The sequence below is a fragment of the Hibiscus syriacus genome, unplaced genomic scaffold, assembly GCF_006381635.1.
Source record: "Hibiscus syriacus cultivar Baekdansim isolate YM2019G1 unplaced genomic scaffold, ASM638163v2 tig00111779_pilon, whole genome shotgun sequence".
NCBI classification, from domain to species: Eukaryota; Viridiplantae; Streptophyta; class Magnoliopsida; order Malvales; family Malvaceae; genus Hibiscus; species Hibiscus syriacus.
Window position 1 is genome coordinate 1,605,593 of NW_024063176.1, and position 24,089 is coordinate 1,629,681.

Here is a 24,089-nt window from a genome sequence, read left to right on the forward strand (position 1 = left end):
TCGTGAAGTTGAAATCCAATCTAGAGATTGATGTTGCTTGTGTGCACGATTCCCTTCGTCATGAAGTTGAAACCGCGGGTGACCCTTCGTCGTTAAGCTGAGCAAAGAAATTGGATATCCTTCATCGTGAAGTTGAAATCCAAGTAAGTTGTATTGTTCCAAGTCCAATATCCTCCGTCGTGAAGTTGAAATTGGCTTTGGAACTGGGAAATTGTTTGTTGACAACCAGTCATCCCTTCGTCGTGAAGTTGAACTTGCGTTGTCTCGAGTCCAATATCCTTCGTTGTGAAGTTGAAATTGGCTCTGAAATTGAGAAATTGTTTGTTGACAACCAGCGGTCCCTTCGTCGTGAAGTTGAACTTGCGTTGTCTCGAGTCCAATATCCTTCGTTGTGAAGTTGAAATTGGCTCTGAAATTGAGAAATTGTTTGTTGACAACCAGCGGTCCCTTCGTCGTGAAGTTGAACTTGCGTTGTCTGGAGTCCAATATCCTTCGTTGTGAAGTTGAAATTGGCTCTGAAATTGAGAAGTTGTTTGTTGACAACCAGCGGTCCCTTCGTCGTGAAGTTGAACTTACGTTGTCTGGAGTCCAATATCCTTCGTTGTGAAGTTGAAATTGGCTCTGAAATTGAGAAGTTGTTTGTTGACAACCAGCGGTCCCTTCGTCGTGAAGTTGAACTTGCGTTGTCTGGAGTCCAATATCCTTCGTTGTGAAGTTGAAATTGGCTCTAAAATTGAGAAGTTGTTTATTGACAACCAGCGGTCCCTTCGTCGTGAAGTTGAACTTACGTTGTCTGGAGTCCAATATCCTTCGTTGTGAAGTTGAAATTGGCTCTGAAATTGGGAAATTGTTTGTTGACAACCAGCGGTCCCTTCGTCGTGAAGTTGAACTTGCGTTGTCTGGAGTCCAATATCCTTCGTTGTGAAGTTGAAATTGGCTCTAAAATTGAGAAGTTATTTATTGACAACCAGCGGTCCCTTCGTCGTGAAGTTGAACTTACGTTGTCTGGAGTCCAATATCCTTCGTTGTGAAGTTGAAATTGGCTCTAAAGGCTGTAACAAATCATGTATGCTGAAAATGATGGATGTGATGCACCTAGGTATGTATAAGATGCATGCAATCATGAATGAATTATGATTTATTTCTTGGATTGAAGTCCCGCGTCTTGCCTGCCAATCTGGTTCATAGAATTGATCGTGCCCCATTTGCTTCTCGAGCTTTGGCTTTACAGACCTTTCATATTTGAGACTGTCCCGCTTTAAAATGTTTTTCTCCTTTTTCTTGTTTTAGGAGAGAGACATGATAAAAATGTTGTAAAATATTGTTCGCAACTGAATCACATTGTAAACGTGAGTTCAAAAAATATCAATGAAATCAAAAGCTCTTTTAATGCTTTCAGAGTTACAACTCTTTGACAAATGTTCAAACGGATGAGTTGGTTTTAGGCTGGCTTCATTTCTAAGGTCTTGGTAACACAAAATGTCATTTCATTTTTTTTAAATATCGCAACATGCTTTGGCATTTCATTTGGGTGCGGACATAATGACGCAACTAGAATGACCAATTACTAGACATTTTATTTCGGTCCTCTGAAATCTTCCATTTGTTCAAGCTTTGTAGGCTCCTCTAACGAAGGCAGTGCAAAAATATCGGTCTAAAAATGAAATTCTTGAGTGCTCGTGTGTAGTCGACTATAACAGGTGTTCCTTAACTCCCTTAGTCCAACATTACCGAAAATTTCCTGCTCAGATAAATTTGATTTAATTTTCCATTGTCTGGCTAGCTGAATCCATAAAGTCGGGGTGTTTAACCAATTACTTTAGAGGGACAGCTTAACATTATAATCACTTTTATCAGGTTTAACTGAAGGGTTCATCTCATCACAAAGTCTTCGGCCTGACAAAAACAGTGGAGCAAACACCGAATTGCCAAGTGTCCGAGCAATGTCATGGTTTGAATACAATCTATTCATAAAGCCAGGGCTTTCGAGTTTCCTCTGTAACCAATTGCCTTAGTGGAATAGCTCAGTTTTACGGATTTAATTTCCTAAGATTGTCAAGAAGAACCTGTTATAGCCTAGGTGTTTTTTGAAAGTCAAGGAATCTCATCTTTAGAGTTCAATTTTCAAGCAACTGACCTAAACTGGATTCACCTACTCGACTCTTTCATTTGTAAAGATCATCATCGTCATTGAACGTCTTAAATAAAAAAACATAGTAATTGTCATATGCAAATGATGCCCCATGTTGTCCGTACCTTATGAAAGGAAAATGTTGTATTAGTTAATTGTAAGAGCAGGGTACGGTGTTTGAGGGTATATTTTGGGTAAGGTCAAGGTCCTTGTTTTAAAACATGTTACTTTGTCAAAGATCCGTAACTTTGAACCATTCACAGAGTTTCTTAATTCAAATGATATTCAAAGAATTGCAAGTTTGCAAATGTGATCCATTGCTTAACATCTTTAAAGTAACATAAATTTATTTAAAAGTCCTTATAAAAACTTGAGAGAAAAAAAAAATGAAAAAACAAATTCAAACAAAAATGTCTCAAATGATGAAATGGTCTTCCTCACTTGGATGCCCCCAAGTTGTTGAAGTCGATCCGATTCTTGTTACGTATTTTCTGTATGATACTCTTGATTGTGGAGTAATTCTCGATAGTGCGCCCTGGGACTCCACTATGATTTTCGCAGTGAGCGTTCTCATCATACTACCTGGGGTACGGAGCTTCATGGATTTCTCTGGATATGGTGACACCACGTGTGCGTCAAACAACTGTTGGTAAAGCTCCTTATATGTCATAGGATCGGAATATTCTCATTTTTGATGAGACATGTGAATGTAATGAAAAAAAAGGAATCATAACGCGAATGTAAAGAAAAGTAACAAAATGCACAATATGTCTGAATGTATGATGCATGAAATATTCGAGGCATTGATCCGAAAAATGTGCCTATTATTCTGAATAATCTTTATTGGGGACAAAAATGTTACGTCTGAAGAGACAAAAAACTTTTTTGATGGTATAGATCCTGTACAGCTTCTGACAAGTTGATTCGTCTTTTTCACTAGTTGAATATCCTGTCGAACCATTCCGGCTCCTTTGGCTAAAATGTGCGAATAATGAGATGATTGCCCCCAAAAAAAAGATCTCGAAGGACTGCATGTCCGACTTTCACTTTCTACCGAGCTTGTTTCTAACGAAAGTGTCATTGAAGCCCTCCATCGAGGGAAACTATCCGAAGCTTGCTTCTTGAATTCGTCAGTAATGGCATCCAGCTCAGCTAGTGTTTCACCATCTTGTTCTTGTAGTTTTCAAAAGGAGCGACCGGGTCGGTGACCTTTTCCTCGTATTGCCCCTGCAACTTTACCTTTGAGTATTCTTTGACCACGGTTGGACTTCTGAGTTTTTTTTATCTCTTTGTATTATAACCCATTTGTCCATTAATGCAGATTATTCATGTTTAACAAACACATTTTTGGTGGATCAACACATCGTTTTAAATGATGCAAACGTTGAACACAAAATAAAAAAGAACAAAAAATAAAAGGGTTAGTGAGGTAAATCAAAACAATAATAAAAATGAAAAAATCCTACCCCACATGATATCTACCCCACATGTTTATTATTCCTACCCGGACATGATCTCTATCCCGCATGCTAATCTCAAACAAATCCTAATCGCATATTTGTCTAGTTCGCATGCTTTGAACATAAAGTAAGGCAGGAAATAAAATCAAAGCAGCCTAAGGTTTGGAATGAGGTTTTGGGGTGGGCTCTAATTCCCTGCACTCTCCCGGTTTAGGTCTTAAAAACGGTACTCGAGTTCTCCTTGCCGGTGCCCCCTTGGGCTTGCCAGACCCTTAGTCCTAAACCCATCACAGGCCTGTGTGGACTAAGTTAAACTCGAGAGGAAACATTCCCTTATGCCCGCATGGTGAATAAATTCACACGAAGACATAAGGTATATGAATCCCGAAGGCTACTTGCTAGGCATATGCGGTGAATAAATTCACACGAATGCGTTGCTTTCACCCCCACTTAAAAGGGTTTGGAGCTCGGGTATAGAGCTTGAGATAGAAACTTTTCAAAAATCTCTGAAATCATTAAAAAAATGTTAGTACAACTATTTATTTGAAAAATAATCAAAGGTAAATAACTGGAATCGAATAAATAAATTTAAATTTAAATTTACCATTTTCGCATAAAAAGACAACCGAAAATTAATTTCGGCCTGACTCACTTACCTGTCCCCAGCGGAGTCGCCAAGCTGTCGCAACCGTCTTTCGGTTGTGCCCCGGAATGGGCTTCGACTTGAAATAATTGGGTTGGAGTCGCCACCGACCACTTTAAAACGAATTTAGGTAGGTCGGACACCATCTTACCTGATCTGCGTTGTACCAGAAACGTGTCGGGTTCGGGAGTCGGTTACGGTCAGGGAAGGATCAGCACCCTTGAACCGCCCTTTCGGTACCAATTAATTTTTCGGTTATCTTTAATTGCGAAAATTAAAAACTTAAATTAAAATTAAAATTATTCGATTTGAAAAGCTTACTTTTGATTGACTGAAGTTTCTAAAAAACAATCGAAATGTTAGACAAAAGATAATAAATAAATTTTAAATAATTAAAAGGAAACGGAAAAGAAAAAAAAAATGTTAAATAAATGAAAAACGTTGGCCCAAAAAATAAAAAAAAAGGAATTGTTAGTGACTGAAATAAAATACGCCTGAAATTTGAAGTCAGAATTAAAAATAATAAAAGCTAATATCAGTGACTATAACGTAAGCATCACAGGTTCCAGGGAGCGGATACATAGTTTACCCATGAACGAAATTACGCAGAAAGTCCCTGAGCAAAACGACGCCGTTTTACGCGCATTATATAAGGGGTATTTCAGGCCGAAAATGGTCACTCACCCCATTTTGCAACTTTGCTCCATCTCTCTTAAAAGAGAGAACTCTGGCTTCTCTCTAGGGCCATCCCACCGATGGGAAGCTGATCACCGGCCGCCGTCGTCTACAGCCGCCGACGGCCGCCGCTCGCGGCGGCCGTAAAACTAAAACCCCTCAAAATATTCCTCTCCACCCCCTGAGCCCGGATCTAACCACCAAACAACGAACTAGGCCCTAGATCGGAGTAGATCTACACAAATGTACTTGGCTTTTCACCTTCGCCGACGAAAGCTCCTCGCCTTCCCGATGCAACCACAGACGAAAGCCTTCGGCTGTGACGATATCCTTCAAAAACTTGAGTGTTCTTTGATCTCTTGCTTGGTTTTTTGTATTTTTGTACTGTTTTTGTTTCGATGGTTTCGTGGTTTCGATGATTCGGTTTGATGATGGTGCTTTGGCTCTTGGTTGTGTTCTCTGGTTTTTTGATCTGTGTTGGTCGATCTTGGTACCGTTGATGGTACTGTCGTGGTGGTTTTACCTCTCGATGATGTTGTGCTTGTGCCTTGTTGAGGCTTTGGTGGTTGTTTCCTGGGTAGATCGTGGTTGATGGTCTTCTGTTTACTCTCGTGGTTAAGATGCCCCCCCCCCGTCGTGGGGTCTGTCCATTTGGTATTTATAGGCCTTCATCGGCCGTTTTCCTGTTCCGAAATACGGGGCTGGTGGCCGTTGTGGGTTGATCGGCTAAAACGGGATGGGTCAGTCCCGATTTAGCCGGGGCTGGTTGCTTCGTGATCGGATTTTGGCCGGTTTTCTCGCCTGGCTGTGCGTGACTTGTTCCTCCCTCGTGCGGTGCAATGCTTGACCGAGTAAACCCTAACTTGTAGAGTTTGGGCTGGTTCAGGCCCCAAACATATTGGACCCGAACAGTGGACTTCTCTTAGACCCAATCTTTGGACCTGGACCATAAACATAATAAATGAAATCAAATGAATAAAGTGAATAAAATGAAAAGAAATAATACTAATAATAATATAGACTATATAATATATATATCCCAAAAAATATTTTTTAAACTATATATTATATTTAAAAATGTTTTCAAAACTATATACCATATAGTTTTCAAAAATGATTTTAAAAATATTATATGAGTTTTCCAAAATATTTTTAAAACTATATATTATATAAAATTTTCAAAAATGTTTTTATTTTAAACTATACATTATATTTTCAAAATGATTTCAAAAATATATGTTATATAATTTTCAAAATGTTTTTAAAACTTATATATTGTATATAAGTTTTCAAAAAACGTTTTTTAAAAAAACTATATTATATATATTTTCAGAAACCATTTTTTGTAAACTATATGTTATATTTTTCAAAAACACTTTCAAAAATTATACTATATTATCGTATATATGCCTATAATAAATAAAAATAAAAAAACTCAAATTCAGGTGAAAATGAGTGTCTACACTTTCTATTGCCAAAATATTTAAATATAATTGGATATTGATTAGACCTATTTTGTAGGATCATATTTTTAACGGCCCAATATCGTAATTGAACTCCAAATTAAAGTTTAATGTATAAATGGAAACATTTTAAAATTTTATGGTAAAATCAATATACGACCTAAATTTTAGTAACTAATTTGTAGTTTATCATATATAGAGTAAACTACACAAATTGTCTTTTACTATTTAGAGTGTTGTTTTATTGAGTCCATTAAATATTAAAAGTTACGAAATGATCTTTCGACTATAAGGCATTATTGCATTTTTGAATCTCCTAATCATTGAAAGTTACAAAATGATCACTCGACTGTCTATATGTTCCAAACTCGAAATTTTTTGTTAAAAAATTGACATTCATCTAAGCTAAACATTAATTTGTTGATTGAGATATAATAAAATATGATCTCAAAACCTTTTAAGTTGTATTTTGTGTATCATGTTCTGCTTACGTTATGTTGTTAAGTTATTGTTTGAAATATTATGTCGTTAAATCAGTGTTTGAAAGCAACAACGATATTAATATTCATCATTAAAATATAATTTTATCATATATCAATCAGTATGTTGAGGTCTAACTCAAATGACCGTTAATATTTTAACAAAAAATGACGAATAGTGTATTATAAATATAAAAAAATCATCTAATAACTTAATTACTAATTCAACTCGAATACACACAGTGTAAAAGAAACCTAGCAAGCACTGAAAGAGCTACGCCCGCCAGCAAACAACTGCGCTGAATCTCCGCTTTTCTCGCTATATATAATCGTTTTATCGATTTGCTTTTAGCTTTAACTTTGCCTTTTCCGTTGACACTGAACAAAAACAATACCCCTTTATAAAATCACCTTGATCTCTTTGAACTTCCTTAATATTTTTTCTTTTTCTTTCTCTTCACTCTCCACATTGGCTCTCTCTGCCCCTCAAAGGTATGTATCTCTCACTTTCACCAAGTTCTATGCTTTATATCCCAAATGGGTACTCCATTCTCAAAATTTCGAAGCTTCCATGGCCTTTTTGTGGGTTTCTTTTCATTTTTTTCAGGGAAATATGTAAAATGCCATATTTGAATTTTGGGTAAGATTATATCTGTTTCTTAGAGATAAATAGTGAATAATTTTGGGGTTTTAGTAAGGTAAAAAAAGATGGAAGCTTTGATGAGTTAATTTCATATTAATTTAGGTCTTTGAGGAATTTCCTCATACATTTATCGACCAACATTTTATTCTCCGGTTTGAGTTGTTTAGTTAATTTTCTTTACTTCCTTTATGTGAACTAAACATGTCATATTGATGAATAGATGGGCAGTTTAGTTTAGTGGCTTAGATATTCTATGGTAAAGCAAAATGAAATGTATTCTTAAAGCACAATATGTGTTATTATACATGCTCTCATTTCTCTGTATGTGTTTTGTTCTGAGTCAGGCCTGATTCATTTTTTTTCTCTGTGCAGATTTTCAGTTTCTGCTTTCAAATATCAGTTTTTGAGAATGGCGGCAATTGCAGCTTCTGGCCTTCAACTAGCTTCAGCAAGACCCTGCATTGCATCCTCTTACAGGGTATTTAAGGCAGGCGCTGCCAATCTAGTTGCCGATTCCAAAGCCGTGTCATGGACTAAGCTTGCAAGTGCTCGCAATTTATCACAATCTTTGGAGCCTTTCCGACCTGGTTTTGCATCATCTTCAATAAACTTTAAAAAAGTTATGACAAGAGCAATGTCTGTATCTAGTGAAAATAAGCCTGCTTCTGGGTTGCCAATTGACTTGAAAGGTTTGACTTGCTACTCGTAATGCTTCTGCTCTGCGTTCTCGTATAAGTTGCTTAAGATTGTTTCTGTCTGATTTCCTTAGACTGATCCAATATATGTATCCTTTAGTAGAACAACAATTTCCAAAAAAAGGATGCCTCTACCACATTTCTGTTGGTTTTCTTTTAGCTTTAATGCTGTTTACCAAACTGGAAGGCTGCTGCCTCAAGGACTTCAACTAAGCTATTTTAATTCTTTAATAATTTAAGGCATTTTTCTAACACTAGTAGTGATGCTTTCTGCAGGTAAGAGGGCATTTATTGCTGGTGTAGCTGATGACAACGGATATGGATGGGCAATAGCGAAATCTCTTGCTGCTGCGGGTGCTGAAATTCTAGTTGGAACATGGGTGCCTGTAAGCAAAATTATATCTTTGTAGACCTTATCTAGGATTTTGCAGGTCTTGACAAAAATGTGGCATGCTGACAACAAAGTTTCCCTTGTAGGCTTTAAACATATTTGAAACCAGCTTGCGCCGTGGAAAGTTTGATGAATCACGAGTGTAAGAGCTGGTTATATGTTGCAATATAGTGGATCCTTCCTTGAATTAATGGTTAATGGCTTTTCTGACAGAAGTTGATATTTCAGATTACCTGATGGCTCATTAATGGAGATTACCAAAGTATATCCCCTAGATGCAGTCTTTGACAAACTTGATGATGTACCCGAAGATGTAAGGGATAAGTTTGACACACTAGAGAATCTAAATGTTGATAAGTTCAAATATCCTTTTTACATCTTTTTATCTTGGTTTTTACATGCAGATAAAATCAAATAAGCGATATGCAGGATCTAAAAATTGGACTGTTAAGGTATGTACCAAAATACCTTCCATAAATGCATGTCTAGGGATTTCTAGAACCTAAAACTTTTTTTCAGTAGACTTGAGCTCACACACCTATTGTGGTATAAATAAGAATAGGATATCTGGTCCCTTTCTATCTGTACTTTTGTATACTTGGCAAACGAAATTTTTCAGTATGTTATGTTATTTCCTATGTGTTACAGGAAGTTGCTGAATCCGTTAGACAGGACTTTGGCAGCATTGACATTCTTGTGCATTCACTGGCTAATGGACCAGAGGTACATGAGTTTTTAGCTTCCAAATGACAATCGCTTTCAGCTTGATTCTTTGTTCTTAACAAACAATTACTTGTTTACAGGTCAGCAAACCTCTATTGGAGACATCCCGGAATGGATATCTTGCAGCTTTATCTGCTTCAAGTTACTCCTATGTTTCTTTACTCAAGCATTTTCTTCCATTAATGAATCCAGGCAGGTCTTTTGTGTGATTTAGTCTAGCATTAGGTCCACTATATATCTTATGCTGCTCTGTTGTCAAATGGCCGACTTCATGCCCGGAGATGTGTTTCTAAAATATGCTATTGCTGGTACAGGAGGCTCTTCACTTTCTCTTACATACATTGCCTCCGAGCGAATAATTCCAGGGTATGTCTTCTATGTTTTGTTTTCTTAAATGTTCCTGAAATGTCATTAGGTGACAAGAAGTCTAAAATGAAGTGATGATGCAGATATGGTGGAGGTATGAGTTCTGCTAAAGCCGCTCTAGAAAGCGATACAAGAGTGGGTTCTTCAACTTATCTGTATGTTAAATTGATTGGATATTTTGGTACTTGAAACTGGCATGTTTGTGCCTTTCTCTATTCATTTTCAGGTACTTGCTTTTGAAGCAGGACGAAAGAACAAGATTAGGGTCAACACAATATCTGCTGGTATGAATGATTCATGCTCTCATCTTTTACCAACATATTTAGTATTATAACCTGAAATTCGCCGTGTTTTCCCGATCCATGACTTGTAATTCCAATGTTTTATTGCCTTGGAAGTTGCCATGAGATAATTCAGTCGATATATATTGACACAGTAAAATGTTCCGAAGACATTTGATTATCATCGATACACCTTGTTGTATCTCGTATTGATGCTAACTTTATAGCATTATTTACTTTTGCCCAGCACATAGTGTCGAAAGCACCAAGGTTATTTGGATTTGAGAATACCCCGGAGATTGTTCTTTTCGAATATTACGATCTTGCAGTACCCTGTAAGTTGCTATTTTTTTCTGCTCTACAGGTCCACTAAGAAGTCGTGCTGCAAAAGCAATCGGATTTATCGATACAATGATTGAATACTCAATTGCCAATGCACCTCTGCAAAAAGAACTATCAGCAGGTTATTTTGAGGAACTATTGCGATTCTTAAGTGTTACTTATTTTGTTTTCATGATTACTGAATTAAGGAAATTGATGATGAGACAGATGAGGTAGGGAACACTGCTGCCTTCTTGGCATCACCTTTGGCTTCTGCTATCACGGGTGCTGTCTTATATGTCGATAACGGTCTGAATGCAATGGGTGTTGGAGTTGACAGTCCCATATTTAAAGATCTCAACATTCCTGGCGACAAGCATTAGGATACTGATTCAAATTTGGTTGCTGAATGATCTAAGATGTTTACTGCAGTACCGTACTGGTCTAGGATGTTCGGTCACCGGTCCCATTTTGCCATGAGAAGTTAATGTTCTGCCCTTTTTAGACTTATAAAGTGGTTTTTGATGATTTGTCTAGCATGAATGAACTTTCTTCAGTGAACAATTTTCAATTATCCTAATTGCACTAAAGAATCGTGAATGGATGCTTACATCACAACGTCCCATGTTGTTGTTTTTAAGAGTGACCGAAACCGATTTGATTTAATAAGAAAAAAGTACACCATCCAAATAACCCGAAATGACTAGAAGTTAAATATATTTATATGTAGAACAAACACTGATTTAATTAAAAATAGTCACTATAAGATAAATTGAAACTCTCGTTATGGGAACTCGATATAGATTTACAAGCACAAAACAGCTTCTTCTGATTTTTACATATATCTGAAACTTGGCAGCAAACCAGAATAAGGAGAGGATAAAAAAGCAAACAAAATGTGTACTTATAAACTTGTAAATGGTCAGGTATATGTTAACTAGCCTCTAAAAGATTCATGATACATTTCCCTACCTTAGAGTTTAAATTAAAGTTACAACAAAACTAAATCCAAAGAGCCAGATAACTAAAAAGAGAAGACATTTACCTTTGCTGGGAAGGTAAACAGGATTAAACAAGATACAAGCACTCAAAGTCGACAAGCTGCTGCTGCTACTGCTACGGATATACAGAAGTTGTGGCTAAAATTGCATGCGTTAGCCCCCCCCCCCCCCAAACAAAAAAAAATCTTGCTTTGCTAACTATCACTCGTTGGCTGGTCATTTATTGCCAGCAGACCTTCGATCATCCTAACTTCACCCATCTCATCGTACTGCCGTTTTCTCCACACTATTTCTTGATCCATTGATTGCCCTTGTGAGAATCGGTGCTCTCCATCTGCTTTTAAGCCAAACAAATAAATGAAGTTAAGAGATGCTGTTCATGCATATAGTTATAAATCTTCACTGTTTTGAGCCACATGGCTTTAAACATGTCAATCCCTTTTTTTCTTCTTGCTGCTGTCAAAGTTCCACCCAAAAAAAACGAGATAGGCTTGAGACAGAAGTTATGAACTAAATATTATATCCTCTGTTTGAAATTTATATCATTTGCATTCATTATTATGGAAATGGAAGTGAGGAAAACAATAATTAATTGGAAATTTGTACACCTTGGGAAAAAGTAAATTGAGCATCAAAAAGCTACAACCATATTATACAACAGATGATGATGCATTCTTACTTTTACTGTTAGCATATCATAATTATATGGAACTAGTCGTTACCACTTTCATTGTCAGATGCATCTTCAAGCCTAGCAATTGCATCAACCAGCGCTTGTTCGTGCTCCTACAATGATAAAATATCCACCATGATTACTGCTACAGCTTATGCAGTACAAAGAAAAAGACAATACTTACTTTCAGCACTTTCCTTGCTTTCTCAATCTCAACGGGATCAGGATGGTTTGCACCAAAAACTTTTTCCACCTGTTGAAACTTGACACAATTATACAGGAAAATAATACACACAACATGAGACAATTGCAGTCTATAGATGAGCTTCCAATAGCAATTATACCTCCTTAATTAGGGTATCTGTATGAAGTATCTCAATATCACCAAGAGCCTTCTTTCCAACGCCATTATGCTTAGAAGGAAAATCCTTTTTGGCACCCTTTAAACTCAATATCCCCTACCTCTTCCTGCTCCAGCAACCCCACCACCACGAGCCATGGACTTCTTAACTCCTTGGCCTGGTCCTGGACGACCACCTCTATGGGATATTCCAGGATCTTCACCTTCCCATCTAATGTCTTCAGGAGATATCTGCCATTATACATATAACAAATCAATGGATGGCAGAAAAGCACAATCAAAAGGATTTTATTCTAATATTGTATTGTATGATCGAAAAGGACAGGAAAATAAAATATCATTTTTAATCTCTTATTGCTCTATGATCAAGTAATAAAAAGTAGGAACAGATGGTAAAAGACATCCTAGGATGTAACAAAAACAATGAGACATTAAAATTATCAAAATTATAAGTTCAGCATGCAATAATACAAGCCTACGACAATGTTATTTACATGATCAGAGATATAGCAGTTCCAAAACATGGATCCTATCCTATAAATGTAATGCACAACCATTAATTCGGAGCAAATTGTGAAGATATGCAGAAGGTTTATGAAAAAGGTTGGTGATGTAACTTCAATAAAGTTATGTATTTGGAGGTTGGAACAATAACTTGGATGAAAATTGCTGAATTACAAAATCCCCGTTCACATCAGTAGATAATAGATATACCAATCCTATAAAAAAAATAATAGATATACCAAAATATGTTGAACAGTAACTTGCAAGCCTCCTAAATTTACAATTCCAGACATACAGTGGTTGCAATTCATAAAAATCATATTGATCATTGGTATGCTTGAAAATATACTGGAACTCTATGAGATTTAAACCATAGCTCACGAATAATATGAATTCAATAGGCAAGGATGGACTAGCACATAAATTCTGCAATATCCGATAAGTGGTTGATATGTTAAAAACGGTATGTAACAAACTAACTGAAAGTAAATCAGTTCAAAAAAGCAACAATGTATTGTAAGTAACCGCGTAAGGATAAAACAATTCTACCTCTTTGAGATTGACCCATTCCCAGGTTTCATCTGCCGTATTAATATCATAAACCAAAGCATGACACCCCTGTCAATATTGAGACATAGGATAGGATTACAAAGAGCTCCAGTAATTAACAGCTTAAAGTATTATTAACAGTGAAGTATACCTCAACTCGGTTATAGTCTGATATAACAGCTTCATAGAAATGGTTAACTTCAGGCCACCTGGTCCAAACTTTCCTTCCAATTAACGGATCATACGGTGCTGCTTCAGCAGTTTCATTAGTTGCAAAAGCCCTTGAAGAAGAACGATTAGGAGCCTGGGGCCTTCCAGGAACACCTGTGGAAGGGTACTGTGTCGACTTCATTGAGGATACAACATAAGATACATAATCAGTAAGTGATTAAAATAGAATATGCATATCAAAATCATCAACATTTCTCACGTCACTTTGAAACCATTTAACTCACTGATTTTGACTTCTTGCTCTTTGCTCCTGGGGGAGGACCCCGTCTCATTGCCGATGAAGATGGTTGCATAGATGGATGCATAGATAATGAAGCTCCAGACTGCGACGTTTTCGGCTTTTTGCGTGATCCTGATACAGTTGGACTAGGTAAAGGGTCATGAATACGCTGACTGGTGCTGAGCATTCCAGGCTGGAGCCCACTCATCGTACTCCATTCCCTAACAGTAATGATTGATCATAATTCCCATCACAATTCAGAGATAACCAGAAATCATTGATGAAAGCTGCTCAGCAGAGCATGACATTGGTATAATCAGACCTTATCCTACGAATCATGTCATCCGCATTAACCCTCAATAGAAGTTCCCTATGTTCTTCATCAGATACTCTCAACTCCTTTCTGAGTTCAGTAATTAAACTTTCCTTCTCCTGTGAGAGACAGCATATTAGGTTTATAGCTTCAAAACCTATGAAATAATCTTAAATGTGACAAAATATTGAATAATATACCCAAGTTAAAGCATCTGATTGAGCTTTGAAGGCCCGTAAGACCGAACAGTATGCTTCCTGCTCAATGAGATGGATTTGAGTTTCCATGTCACCATGCATTCGAGGCAAAGGAGCAGAACCTACAACTGCTGATCTCCCATTCCCAGCAGCAGTGCGACCCCCTCTTTGAAACCTATTTTGATGTGAAGGAGGTAGGTCATCATCTGTTCCTGCAGTTGTGTAAGCTCATAAAGATTCATTATTTAAGTTTATAGGAGTCAAAATATCTATGGAAGGGTTCAAAAGGAATAATGAACCTAGTATAATCAAAAGAAATCTGATACAGAATCTTTCATAAAGTTACAAGCTGTTAAATTGTTTCGTGAAATCACTCATTAATGAGCATTTCAGATCACTTTGAACAATGTAGAAATTGCAACATTGAGAAAGAGAAGCAGGTGTGCAAGAAAAAGGGGGCTTCAATCCTTGGCAAATACAAACTACTATTAGATTGACTAGCACGTTTCATAAACCCTAGATGCTCAAGATTAGCCGAGGAACGCAATATAACTTTTGGGCCAATTAACCAAGCTAAAGAAACCAAGTTCTTTTCATCTCAAAATCATCAGTTTACAACGAAAAATAAAGATAAACTGAAACAAAACTTTAAACTCAACTCACCGCTGCTATCAGAAAGTGCATAATCCATGATAGCTCCTTCAAATCTCAATCTTCACTAATGCTATGAAAACACTTCCATCCAACAGAAGAACCAGAATCAAGCTAATAAATGTTGAGAATGACAAGGTACAAATACCTGGAAACAATCAACATAAACCCAAAATAGTCATAAATTCAGCTAACTGAGAACATCAATCAACTAAACTGGCTATAAACCCACTATCCGAATTTTCTGTGATACAAGACTTCTCAACTGCCGATTATACCCTAGAATTCTAGATGAATGCAAGATCCTTATAGTATGCCTTTAAAATAATATGCTTAGAAATTATAATTGTAACTTTCTGCTTCAAACTAGCTATGGAAACAGTACAATAGAAAGAAAGTGATGGTTCTTTCAGCATTTTAGAATTTAAAATCTGTGAAGTGTCTGGCTTAAGGAGTTTGCCTTCGTAAATGCTCCTAGTTATGCATCAAATGCCAATTATTGAGGTATCAATTAATTACTTCTACTTTTTTTCCTTATAATAAGCTATCTTAGGACATGGAAGCAAATAACAGCTGGAAACATTACAAATTAACTTTTTAGAAGAAATACATGATTTTCCACTTCAGCATATAGCAATTATGTTAAGATTGGCATTGTAGTATAGCCATTATATAATTTTTACTACATTGATGATTTTGCCTTCTATAATTTACTTCAACTCTATTGCAACCTGCTTTTCATGAAGCAGAAGGCAAATAGTCAAAACCAAAAAAAAATGAATTCAAAGCAAATTCGTTGAAACAAAAACCCTAATTACGAAAAGTAATGTCCTAACTATGAAGATAAAGATAATTCAGAGGTATCAACATTCAACTCTAATCAAGCTTCACAATTTTTTTATCCGGTCTCGCCGCCATAACAGTAAACCGGGATAATAATAAAAAACTAGGATCGGTTTTATGTCAAGTTCATCGAAGAGAAACGCTAAATTCACACACACAAAATTACGCTCCAACAATTAATCGAAGAAAATCACAAAACCTTACGGGCTTACCTTTCCTGTCCAAAGCATTCCTATTCAGAGAAGGGAAAGAAAATTATTTCACCCAACATTCCTCAAAACTTAACCAGAATTCAATTGAAATATGCTTAGGCAGCAATAAAATTCAACGAATCTCTTTCGAAAGATAAACTCCGAGGTGCTCCAACGCTGTAAAAACGTATCTTTCTCAGAAAGTTATTTCGAACCCCAAGCAATAAAAAGATTGAATAAAATAATCTCCCGAAAAATTGTTCGATAATCAAACACGTTCCTTTCAGGACAATATTCTGCTTGAAATTTGAGTAACTACTGGGATTTTAAGGAATTAAGGAGAAATTTGGAGATGAAAATTAGGGATGAAACAAGAGTTTAGAGAGTGAATTTTTGTTTGACGAGATTTGGCTTGGATTGAGAGAGAGAGAGAGAGAGAGAGAGAGAGAGAGAGAGAGAGAGAGGACATGAAATCTAGTTTTGGTTAAATAACCCTTCCAGTCACTGAGCTTTTAATTTTTGAATCAGTTTTCTTACTAAACTTTAATAATTTTAATTTTACTATTAGACTTTTAATTTTTTTAAATAGTCCGAGTTGGTTATAATATAATATTTGTTTATAATTTTTTTTAAATATTAATAATGTATATACCCTACAAATAAAATTGCTCAAACCTAAGATCTCAAAAGAGAACAATAGTTTTTTTTAACTATTAAGGTCACTCAATATATTCACTTTTGAAATTATTTTTTTATATATTATATAGTTAAATCGTTAACAACATAATAACATGGTCATTTTCTTCTCGTATTTATATGAAAAAAAATTAACTTTTCTATCATCGTTATCAAAGTTTAATATAAAAGTAATGCCTAAATTATATTGTTTTTTCTATTTAGTTGCCTAAATTATTTTTCGATCAATTTAGATGTTTACGTTATAATTTTAAGTGTCTCATCTGTAATAACTGTTAAAAAATTTCATTAAGTGACACGTGTCATATCTCGATCATTTTAAAGATATTATTTTAAAAAATAAAAATAAATTATTATATTTGAAAAATATTTGAAAAAAATCTCCCTCCCGTCTCCCTTTCCTTCTCCCTCTCATCCACTGTCCCACTACCCCCTTTACCAAATACTTTAGATTCAGAGTTTGCAGTAAAATTTTATTATTACTTTTGCAAACCTTACACGACCACCGATTCATTGTTGTAATCTCTTGGCTTGAGAGACATGATCCATGCTTGTTTAACCTAAATGAGTTTGGAATGTTTTGAGAGACTATTGGATTTACCTCAAATTTGGATAAATTACAACGCAGATGTTGAGCTACAAAAATTCAGCTATAGGTTCTGCACTTTGCTGGTTTTCGTTATTAGAACCTGTTCGCGGCTTACTGTGCTGCTCCGATCTACCCCGCTGCCATCTTCTTCTGCATGGTAGGATCTCAACTACAAAGAAACTCCCACTCATTGCCACACCAAATCCAAAAAATATTGCGAGGAGAATCGGTAGAATTGCGTGTATTTTCGCCACAAGAAAATTTACTGTGCGTTTTATAGGAATTCCAACTACTCGTGCTCTTTGTCTTGTGACTATAGCAAAATTTGTAACCCGAGACATGTTTTATGAGTATGTGTAATTAAGATCACCACAGGCTAGCAAGACATTTCTTTCATATAATGTGTAATCTTAACTCTTTACATCTTTTATTGCTGTGGCAATACAAAGGATGAGCCGGGTGCAGTTGTTTGCAGAGTTTCCCAGTCCTTTCTCCGGTTTGGTTCATACCAAATACACGCTTCAAGAGGAGGAGAGGACCTTGCTATTGTACGTTCTTTGGCAGACTATGCCATCAGACATCACCACTTTCCTCGTATCGAGAACATGAGCAAAAGCGAGAGCTTGTCTTTTAGCCCCGGCGACGATGATCAATCAGTTGTGGATTTGACTTCCAACAAGTATGCAGGTAAACACGAGGATTCATTACCACATGTTGTATGAAGTGTAAATGTCTTGGGTTTGATAATCTTAGTGTCTACTCCTTTTGTTTATGTACAGCCTGGATAGTGGAAATTGCTGAGCGTACTGCTTCTTTGGTTGCAAAATGGCAGGGAGTTGGCTTTACTCATGGTGTGCTGAGCACAGACAACATGAGCATTTTAGGTCTCACCATTGACTACATGGTCCTTTCGGATTTTTGGATGCTTTCGATACGAGTTACACACCAAATACTATCGATCTTCCTGGGAGAAGATACTGTTTCGCAAATCAGCCCGATTTTGGCTTATGGAATATTGCACAATTCGCCGCAACATTAACGGTTGCAGACTAGTTAAGTGATAAAGAAGCTAATTATGCCATGGAAAGGTATGTCAGTCTGATTTGTGTACCATTTTCTTTGTAACAGTAATAAAGTATTCCATGGTATACCATTAATACATTGTCCCGCTACAGATATGGGACGAAATTTATGGACGAGTATCAAGCAATAATGACCCGAAAGCTTGGCCTTCAAAAATACAATAAACAGCTTATCAATAAACTTCTTGGTAATTTGGCTGTTGATTAAGTGGATTACACGAACTTCTTTCGGGCACTTTCCAATATCAAAGCAGTTCCCGGCATTCCAGAAGATGAGTTGTTGGTGCCACTGAAGTCCGTCCTGCTGTAGACATTGGCAAGGAAAGCAAGGAAGCGTGGACAACTTGGGTACAATCCTACATTCAAGAGGTACGACTGGTTCTTGGTCGTACGAATATGCACATACGTATAACAGGCGATAATCTTGATTATAGTTGAAATACCACAATCTTTTTTCCCTGCAGCTTGTGGCGAGCAGCATCTCGGATGAGGAGAGGAAAGCTTCAATGGACTCGGTGAACCTAAATACATTCTCAGGAAGTACCTATGTCAGAGTGCTATCGATGTAGCTGAAATGGGCGATTTCTAAGAAGTCCGAAGGCTGCTTAAAGTAATGCAGAGCCGTGGCTGAGCCGGCGCAGGCCCCAAAAAAAAGGCCCAAAAAAGTTAATCTATAATGGCCTTTTTTTAATAAACACTAATATAGATAGACCTATTGTGGCGTTTGTCAGAAAAACGCCACTATTGTTGATATGAATTCGAATATATTTTGAAAACAGTGGCTTTTTATAAGAATTTGTACAGGATCCTCGACAACCTAACCACGGCTCTGAAATAATGGAGCGGCCATATGACGAGCAACCGGGAATGGAAAAATACACACGTTCTCCGGCGTGGGCTTATCGTCCTGGTGTGTGTGCATGCTATCCTGTTCCTCGTGAGTTCATCACTCTAAAGTTATGCTATACAAAAATCACAAATACCCAAAAATTGAAGATTGCAAACTTCTGTATATACAATAGTGGAAAAGATTTTTACTTCCCTTTTCCTTAATAAATTGTAGCGGTGCTTTCATACCCTGATTGGCTTTTATGTTGTATACATATTTTGATAAATAATAATAATAAGAGTAAAATACACAAATGATTCATCGATTATAAGGTGTTGTTTTGTTGAGTCTCTTAACTATTAAAAGTTAGAAAATGATTTCTCGACTTTAGGACGTTATTTTGTTGAGTCTCTCGACTATTAAAATTTATAAAATGGTTACTCGACTATTCATATGTTCCAAACTTTTCCTTTTATGTTAAAAAACTGATGACGATCTGAGTTGGACGTTAACTTACTATGATAAAATCTGATCTTATAATCTTAATCGACTATCATATCCTAGTCAGCATGTTAACGTCTAGTCTAACTTGGATTACTATTAATTTTTAACAAAAAAGAACGAATTTGAAACATATGAATATTATTTTTAACTTTTAATAATTGACTGACTCAACTAAATCATATCATATAATTAAAATATCATTTTATAACTTTTAATAGTTGATTGACTCAACAAAATCTACTTATCAATTATAAAATTTAGATCACACTATAAACTTTTTGAACTAACTAAATAGAATTCTATCAACAAAATCTACTTATCAATTATAAAATTTAGATCACACTATAAACTTTTTGAACTAACTAAATAGAATTCTATCATATTCGCTGGTAAAACCTTATAAATAAAAATATATATACACATGGTATATGCATAAACGATTGCGTAGTGTTACAATTTATAATGGCTTTATAATCCATTAGCCATTTGACTATTTCTACGATTATTAAAGTTACACTTATAACATAAAAAGCAAAAATGAATTTATATCTAACTCGGGCTTTTATATACGTGCATACAAACTCTCTCATACGTGCGTTAGAATTCCGTGAAAGAAACGCTCCGTCTATGCTTTGACGACGATGACCGTAGCGGTGATGGTGGCATAGACGACGGAGCCTTCAAGCTGTGGAAATACTCCCTTATATCTATTTGTCCAGCCGTTGATTTCCCCGTCAACTCACCGTCGTCTCTCGACGGAATGAACGGTGGCCGTAACACCTCCGTCAAGCGGTCCCATCTCACTCCTTCGAAGAACGGGTGCTCCTTGATCTCACACGCGCCGCCGTGATACCCGAGTCTCATTTTCGGATCCTTTTGTAATAACCGTCCGATTAAATCGGTCAAAGCGTTACGTTGACCCATGAACGGGGGCCTTTGGCAACTACGTTTCGAAACGTTTCTTTCCGATTCTTCCCTTTAAACGGCGTCGTACCGTACAGCATCTCGTAGCTCAGAATCCCGAGAGCCCACCAATCGACGGCAAATTCATGACCGTCGCCGCTTACCACTTCCGGCGAGACGTATTCCTCGGTGCCGACGAACGAGTTGGAACGTTCCCCGTTCGAGAAACTCAGCTTCCGACGATTCACTGGGCTGACACGAGCTGATTTCGGTTTCTTCATAGCTTTGTTATATCTGTTCTTTCCGGCGATCCATCGGATAATTTTCACTCGACATTTACACCGAACTGGAATCTCCGGCGATAATTGCCGGCCGTGTTTTTCACCGTAACTCAAAATCTCCGATAATGGCTTCTTCTTTAAACTACGTGAAAGGTCAAAATCCGTTAATGTCACATGACCCGACCATTGAACGAGTATATTCTCCGGTTTGAGATCGCGATAAACGACGCCCAGCGAATGAAGGTACTCGAGAGCGCAGAGGATCTCCGCCAGGTAAAACCGGATAACACCGGCGGAGAAAACGCCGTCGTTTTGGCGGTTACGGAGGACATTGAGATCGGCGCCGGGGCAATAAGGGACACCCCAAGCGAAAAACTCATCGGTTTCTACGTAACCCAAAAGACGAGGAAGAAAAGGGTGGTGAAGCATTTTTAAAACCCCAATTTCCCAACGAGCTCGACGGTCTCCGCCATTGTTCGACCTCTGAACAACTTTTAGGGCAAACGGAGAACGAGTGGTGAGATCCGTGGCGATGTCGTGGACGAGGAAGACGGTGCCCGTTGCTCCTTTGCCTAGGAATTTTATAGCTTTGAGGGTTTCTAAATTGAACTGTAGAGAATCTGAAGGTGAAGGAGACTCCATGGTAGAGAAGAAAAAGAAGAAAAGTAAGAAGAAAGATGAGAATGTTGGGTATTGATCGTTGGGGTTTGGTTTATATACTTTCTTTTTGTTAAGTGATACAGAGACTAGGCTCCTTCGTGGGGTGGAGTGGTGGGATATGATTCAAACACTGTGGAGGGTGTATATCAAAGTGCTTAGGAAGCCCTCAAACTTTTGAAGAATATCAATTAAGCCCTTAAATATTTTTTCATTCAATTGAATTCTTAAGCTACTAAATTAAATTAATTAAATTCTTAATAATTTTTAGATATTATTATCACATGGCACACAAGAATTATTAAGGACGAAATTATATGGAGAGTGGGAGGGAGAAGACTTTTGTCGCTACCAAAAACATTTAAGTCACTACCAATTTAAATTTAAGTAAAATTAGATTTTTATCTTTTTCAGTTGTTTAGATTAAATACCTAATAAATTCATATTATTTTGAACTTTGGTAACTTATTCCTCCCAATATTTGATCATGATTTTATCCTTGGAAATTATGTCATGTGAAATTTGTTGAGGTCTCAATCTGTTAAAACTTAAATAAAATTAGACTTTTATCCCTTCAATTATTTTAGAATAAATATATAATAAATCCCTATTATTTTAAACTTAAGTAATTTGTCTCTCATAATATTTGATCTTAACCCTATCCTTTAAAAGTATGCCATGTGAAAATTATTGATTTTCTAAAGAAAGTTATCAAAATTCTAAAAAAATAATAAAAATAATAAATTTCTAAAAATGTCACCCGATCATATCACGATATGACACATAACACTAATTGATTTTTTTAAAATATTATATTTAATGTCTAACATCAGTCACATAAGTAAAATTGATGAAATTTTAAAATATAAAATTTAATAGAATGAAATAAAGTTTAACAACATTATTTTTTTTCAAAAGTTTGAGACTTCATCCACCCTTAAGCCTCTGTCATTTTATTAATTAACAATTTTATAGTTATGGGATTAAATTCTATGATTAGTAATTGTACTATACGTTATTTGTGGATTTAGTCTCCATATTTTGATTTAAATAATTTTAGTCTTTGTACTTTTTATTTTAAAATTTTAATTTTATATCCACAATTTTATAATTTTGTGTACTCTCGTAAAAGCATCTTTTATATATATATTTCTGAAATTCTGGAATTTTTTTTATTCTCTAAAATAATTTGTTATTATTAAGAGAGCACGATGATTTTATTCCATATGAAAGGTCTTTTTATGTGCAACGAGTTGGTTAAAGTGGATAATAGGTTGGCCTTTCTTTTTTTTCCTTTTGCCCTTTCTTTTACTAAACAAACAACAAATTGGCAATGGAAATTGGGGCACACGTGTACGGTGTTAAGGAAATATGCATATACCCAAATAAAAGACAAAAAAAATAAGAATATATACCAACCATAAAGTTTTTGTACTAATCTCAATATTGTATGTAAATTTAGTCTCTATAATTTATTTTTATTATTTTAAGTTTTTATATTTTTTAAATTGTAAAATCTTGATCATAATTTAATTAGTAGTTGTTAAATTTAGGGATATTTTTTAGGGTAAACTATGTGAATAGTCCCTTTTGTTTAGGGTATGTCAGACTTTGATCACCAATTTAAAAATTAAGGATAAATGGTCCCTTACATTATCGGTTCATCTGGTTTAAGTCCCTCCGCCGTTAACCCTCAACAAATATGTGACACAACCAAGGGACTAAAATCGAACGGGAGTTAAAGGATGAGGGACTAAAATCGAACATATCGATAATGTTAGGGATCATTTACCCTTAATTTTTTAAATTGGTGACCAAAGTCAAACAAACCGAAAATAAAAGGGACTATTCACATAGTTTACCCTATTTTTTATTAACCCGCATGTTATGCATTGATTATAAATTTAATTTATGTATTCTAATATAATCGTTTTTTAGTCTCAATAGTTTTATGTCATGACTAAAATTTTAAAATTCGAAAACTATGAAGTTTAAATCCATAAGTTAATCATGATATAGGGGCTAATGAGAGGATTTGACTTATGTATCACAGGGTAAATGTAAAAATGATCTTTGTGGTGAGCCACCTTTCAAATGTTAGAAAATAATTATTGAACTTTTCAAATGATTAAAAATAGTCACTGAAATTTATTAAATAGTTATAAAATAATCTTTGAACTTATTAAACTATTACAGAAGTATCTTTAAAATCATCGAGATTTCTCATTTAATTTTATAGAACTTATTTTAAAATCACTTTAAAATTTTAATAATTATTTTATAATATTTAAAAAATTGTTAACTAAAAAGATTATTTTTATTAGTTGAATCACCTTTAATATAATCTACCTTATATTATATATGTTTTTGTACGGGCTTCACATGGGGATCCCCCCGTAATCTGAGATGAGAATGTGACCGTGCACCGTCATGAATTAATGGTACATTCATATATGTTATTTGTCATAATCACGGACAGATCGGGTAGAGTATTGAATGCAGTTATATTTCTGAAAATTTTAGATAATCGTATAATTTAAACA

The 24,089-nt window shown here is 35.8% G+C and overlaps 1 protein-coding gene and 3 pseudogenes across 1 annotated transcript; 2 read left to right on the forward strand and 2 right to left on the reverse strand.

Moving 5' to 3' along the window:
* The first annotated feature begins 7,446 nt into the window (after nt 1-7,446).
* On the forward strand, nt 7,447-10,830 carry LOC120170322 (enoyl-[acyl-carrier-protein] reductase [NADH], chloroplastic-like). The gene is made up of 13 exons (XM_039178285.1): nt 7,447-7,491; nt 7,867-8,183; nt 8,466-8,575; nt 8,667-8,722; nt 8,809-8,893; nt 8,985-9,032; nt 9,229-9,303; nt 9,384-9,495; nt 9,618-9,669; nt 9,753-9,804; nt 9,896-9,953; nt 10,315-10,413; nt 10,500-10,830. Exons 1-13 carry the CDS (start codon nt 7,472-7,474, stop codon nt 10,652-10,654), a joined length of 1,239 nt encoding a protein of 412 aa, XP_039034216.1. The 5' UTR covers nt 7,447-7,471; the 3' UTR covers nt 10,655-10,830.
* Nucleotides 10,831-11,233: 403 nt separating this feature from the next.
* Nucleotides 11,234-16,205, reverse strand: LOC120170321 (annotated as a pseudogene).
* A 1,124-nt stretch (nt 16,206-17,329) lies between these two features.
* On the forward strand, nt 17,330-19,466 carry LOC120170395 (annotated as a pseudogene).
* A 778-nt stretch (nt 19,467-20,244) lies between these two features.
* Nucleotides 20,245-21,567, reverse strand: LOC120170323 (annotated as a pseudogene).
* Between the last annotated feature and the right edge of the window lie 2,522 nt (nt 21,568-24,089).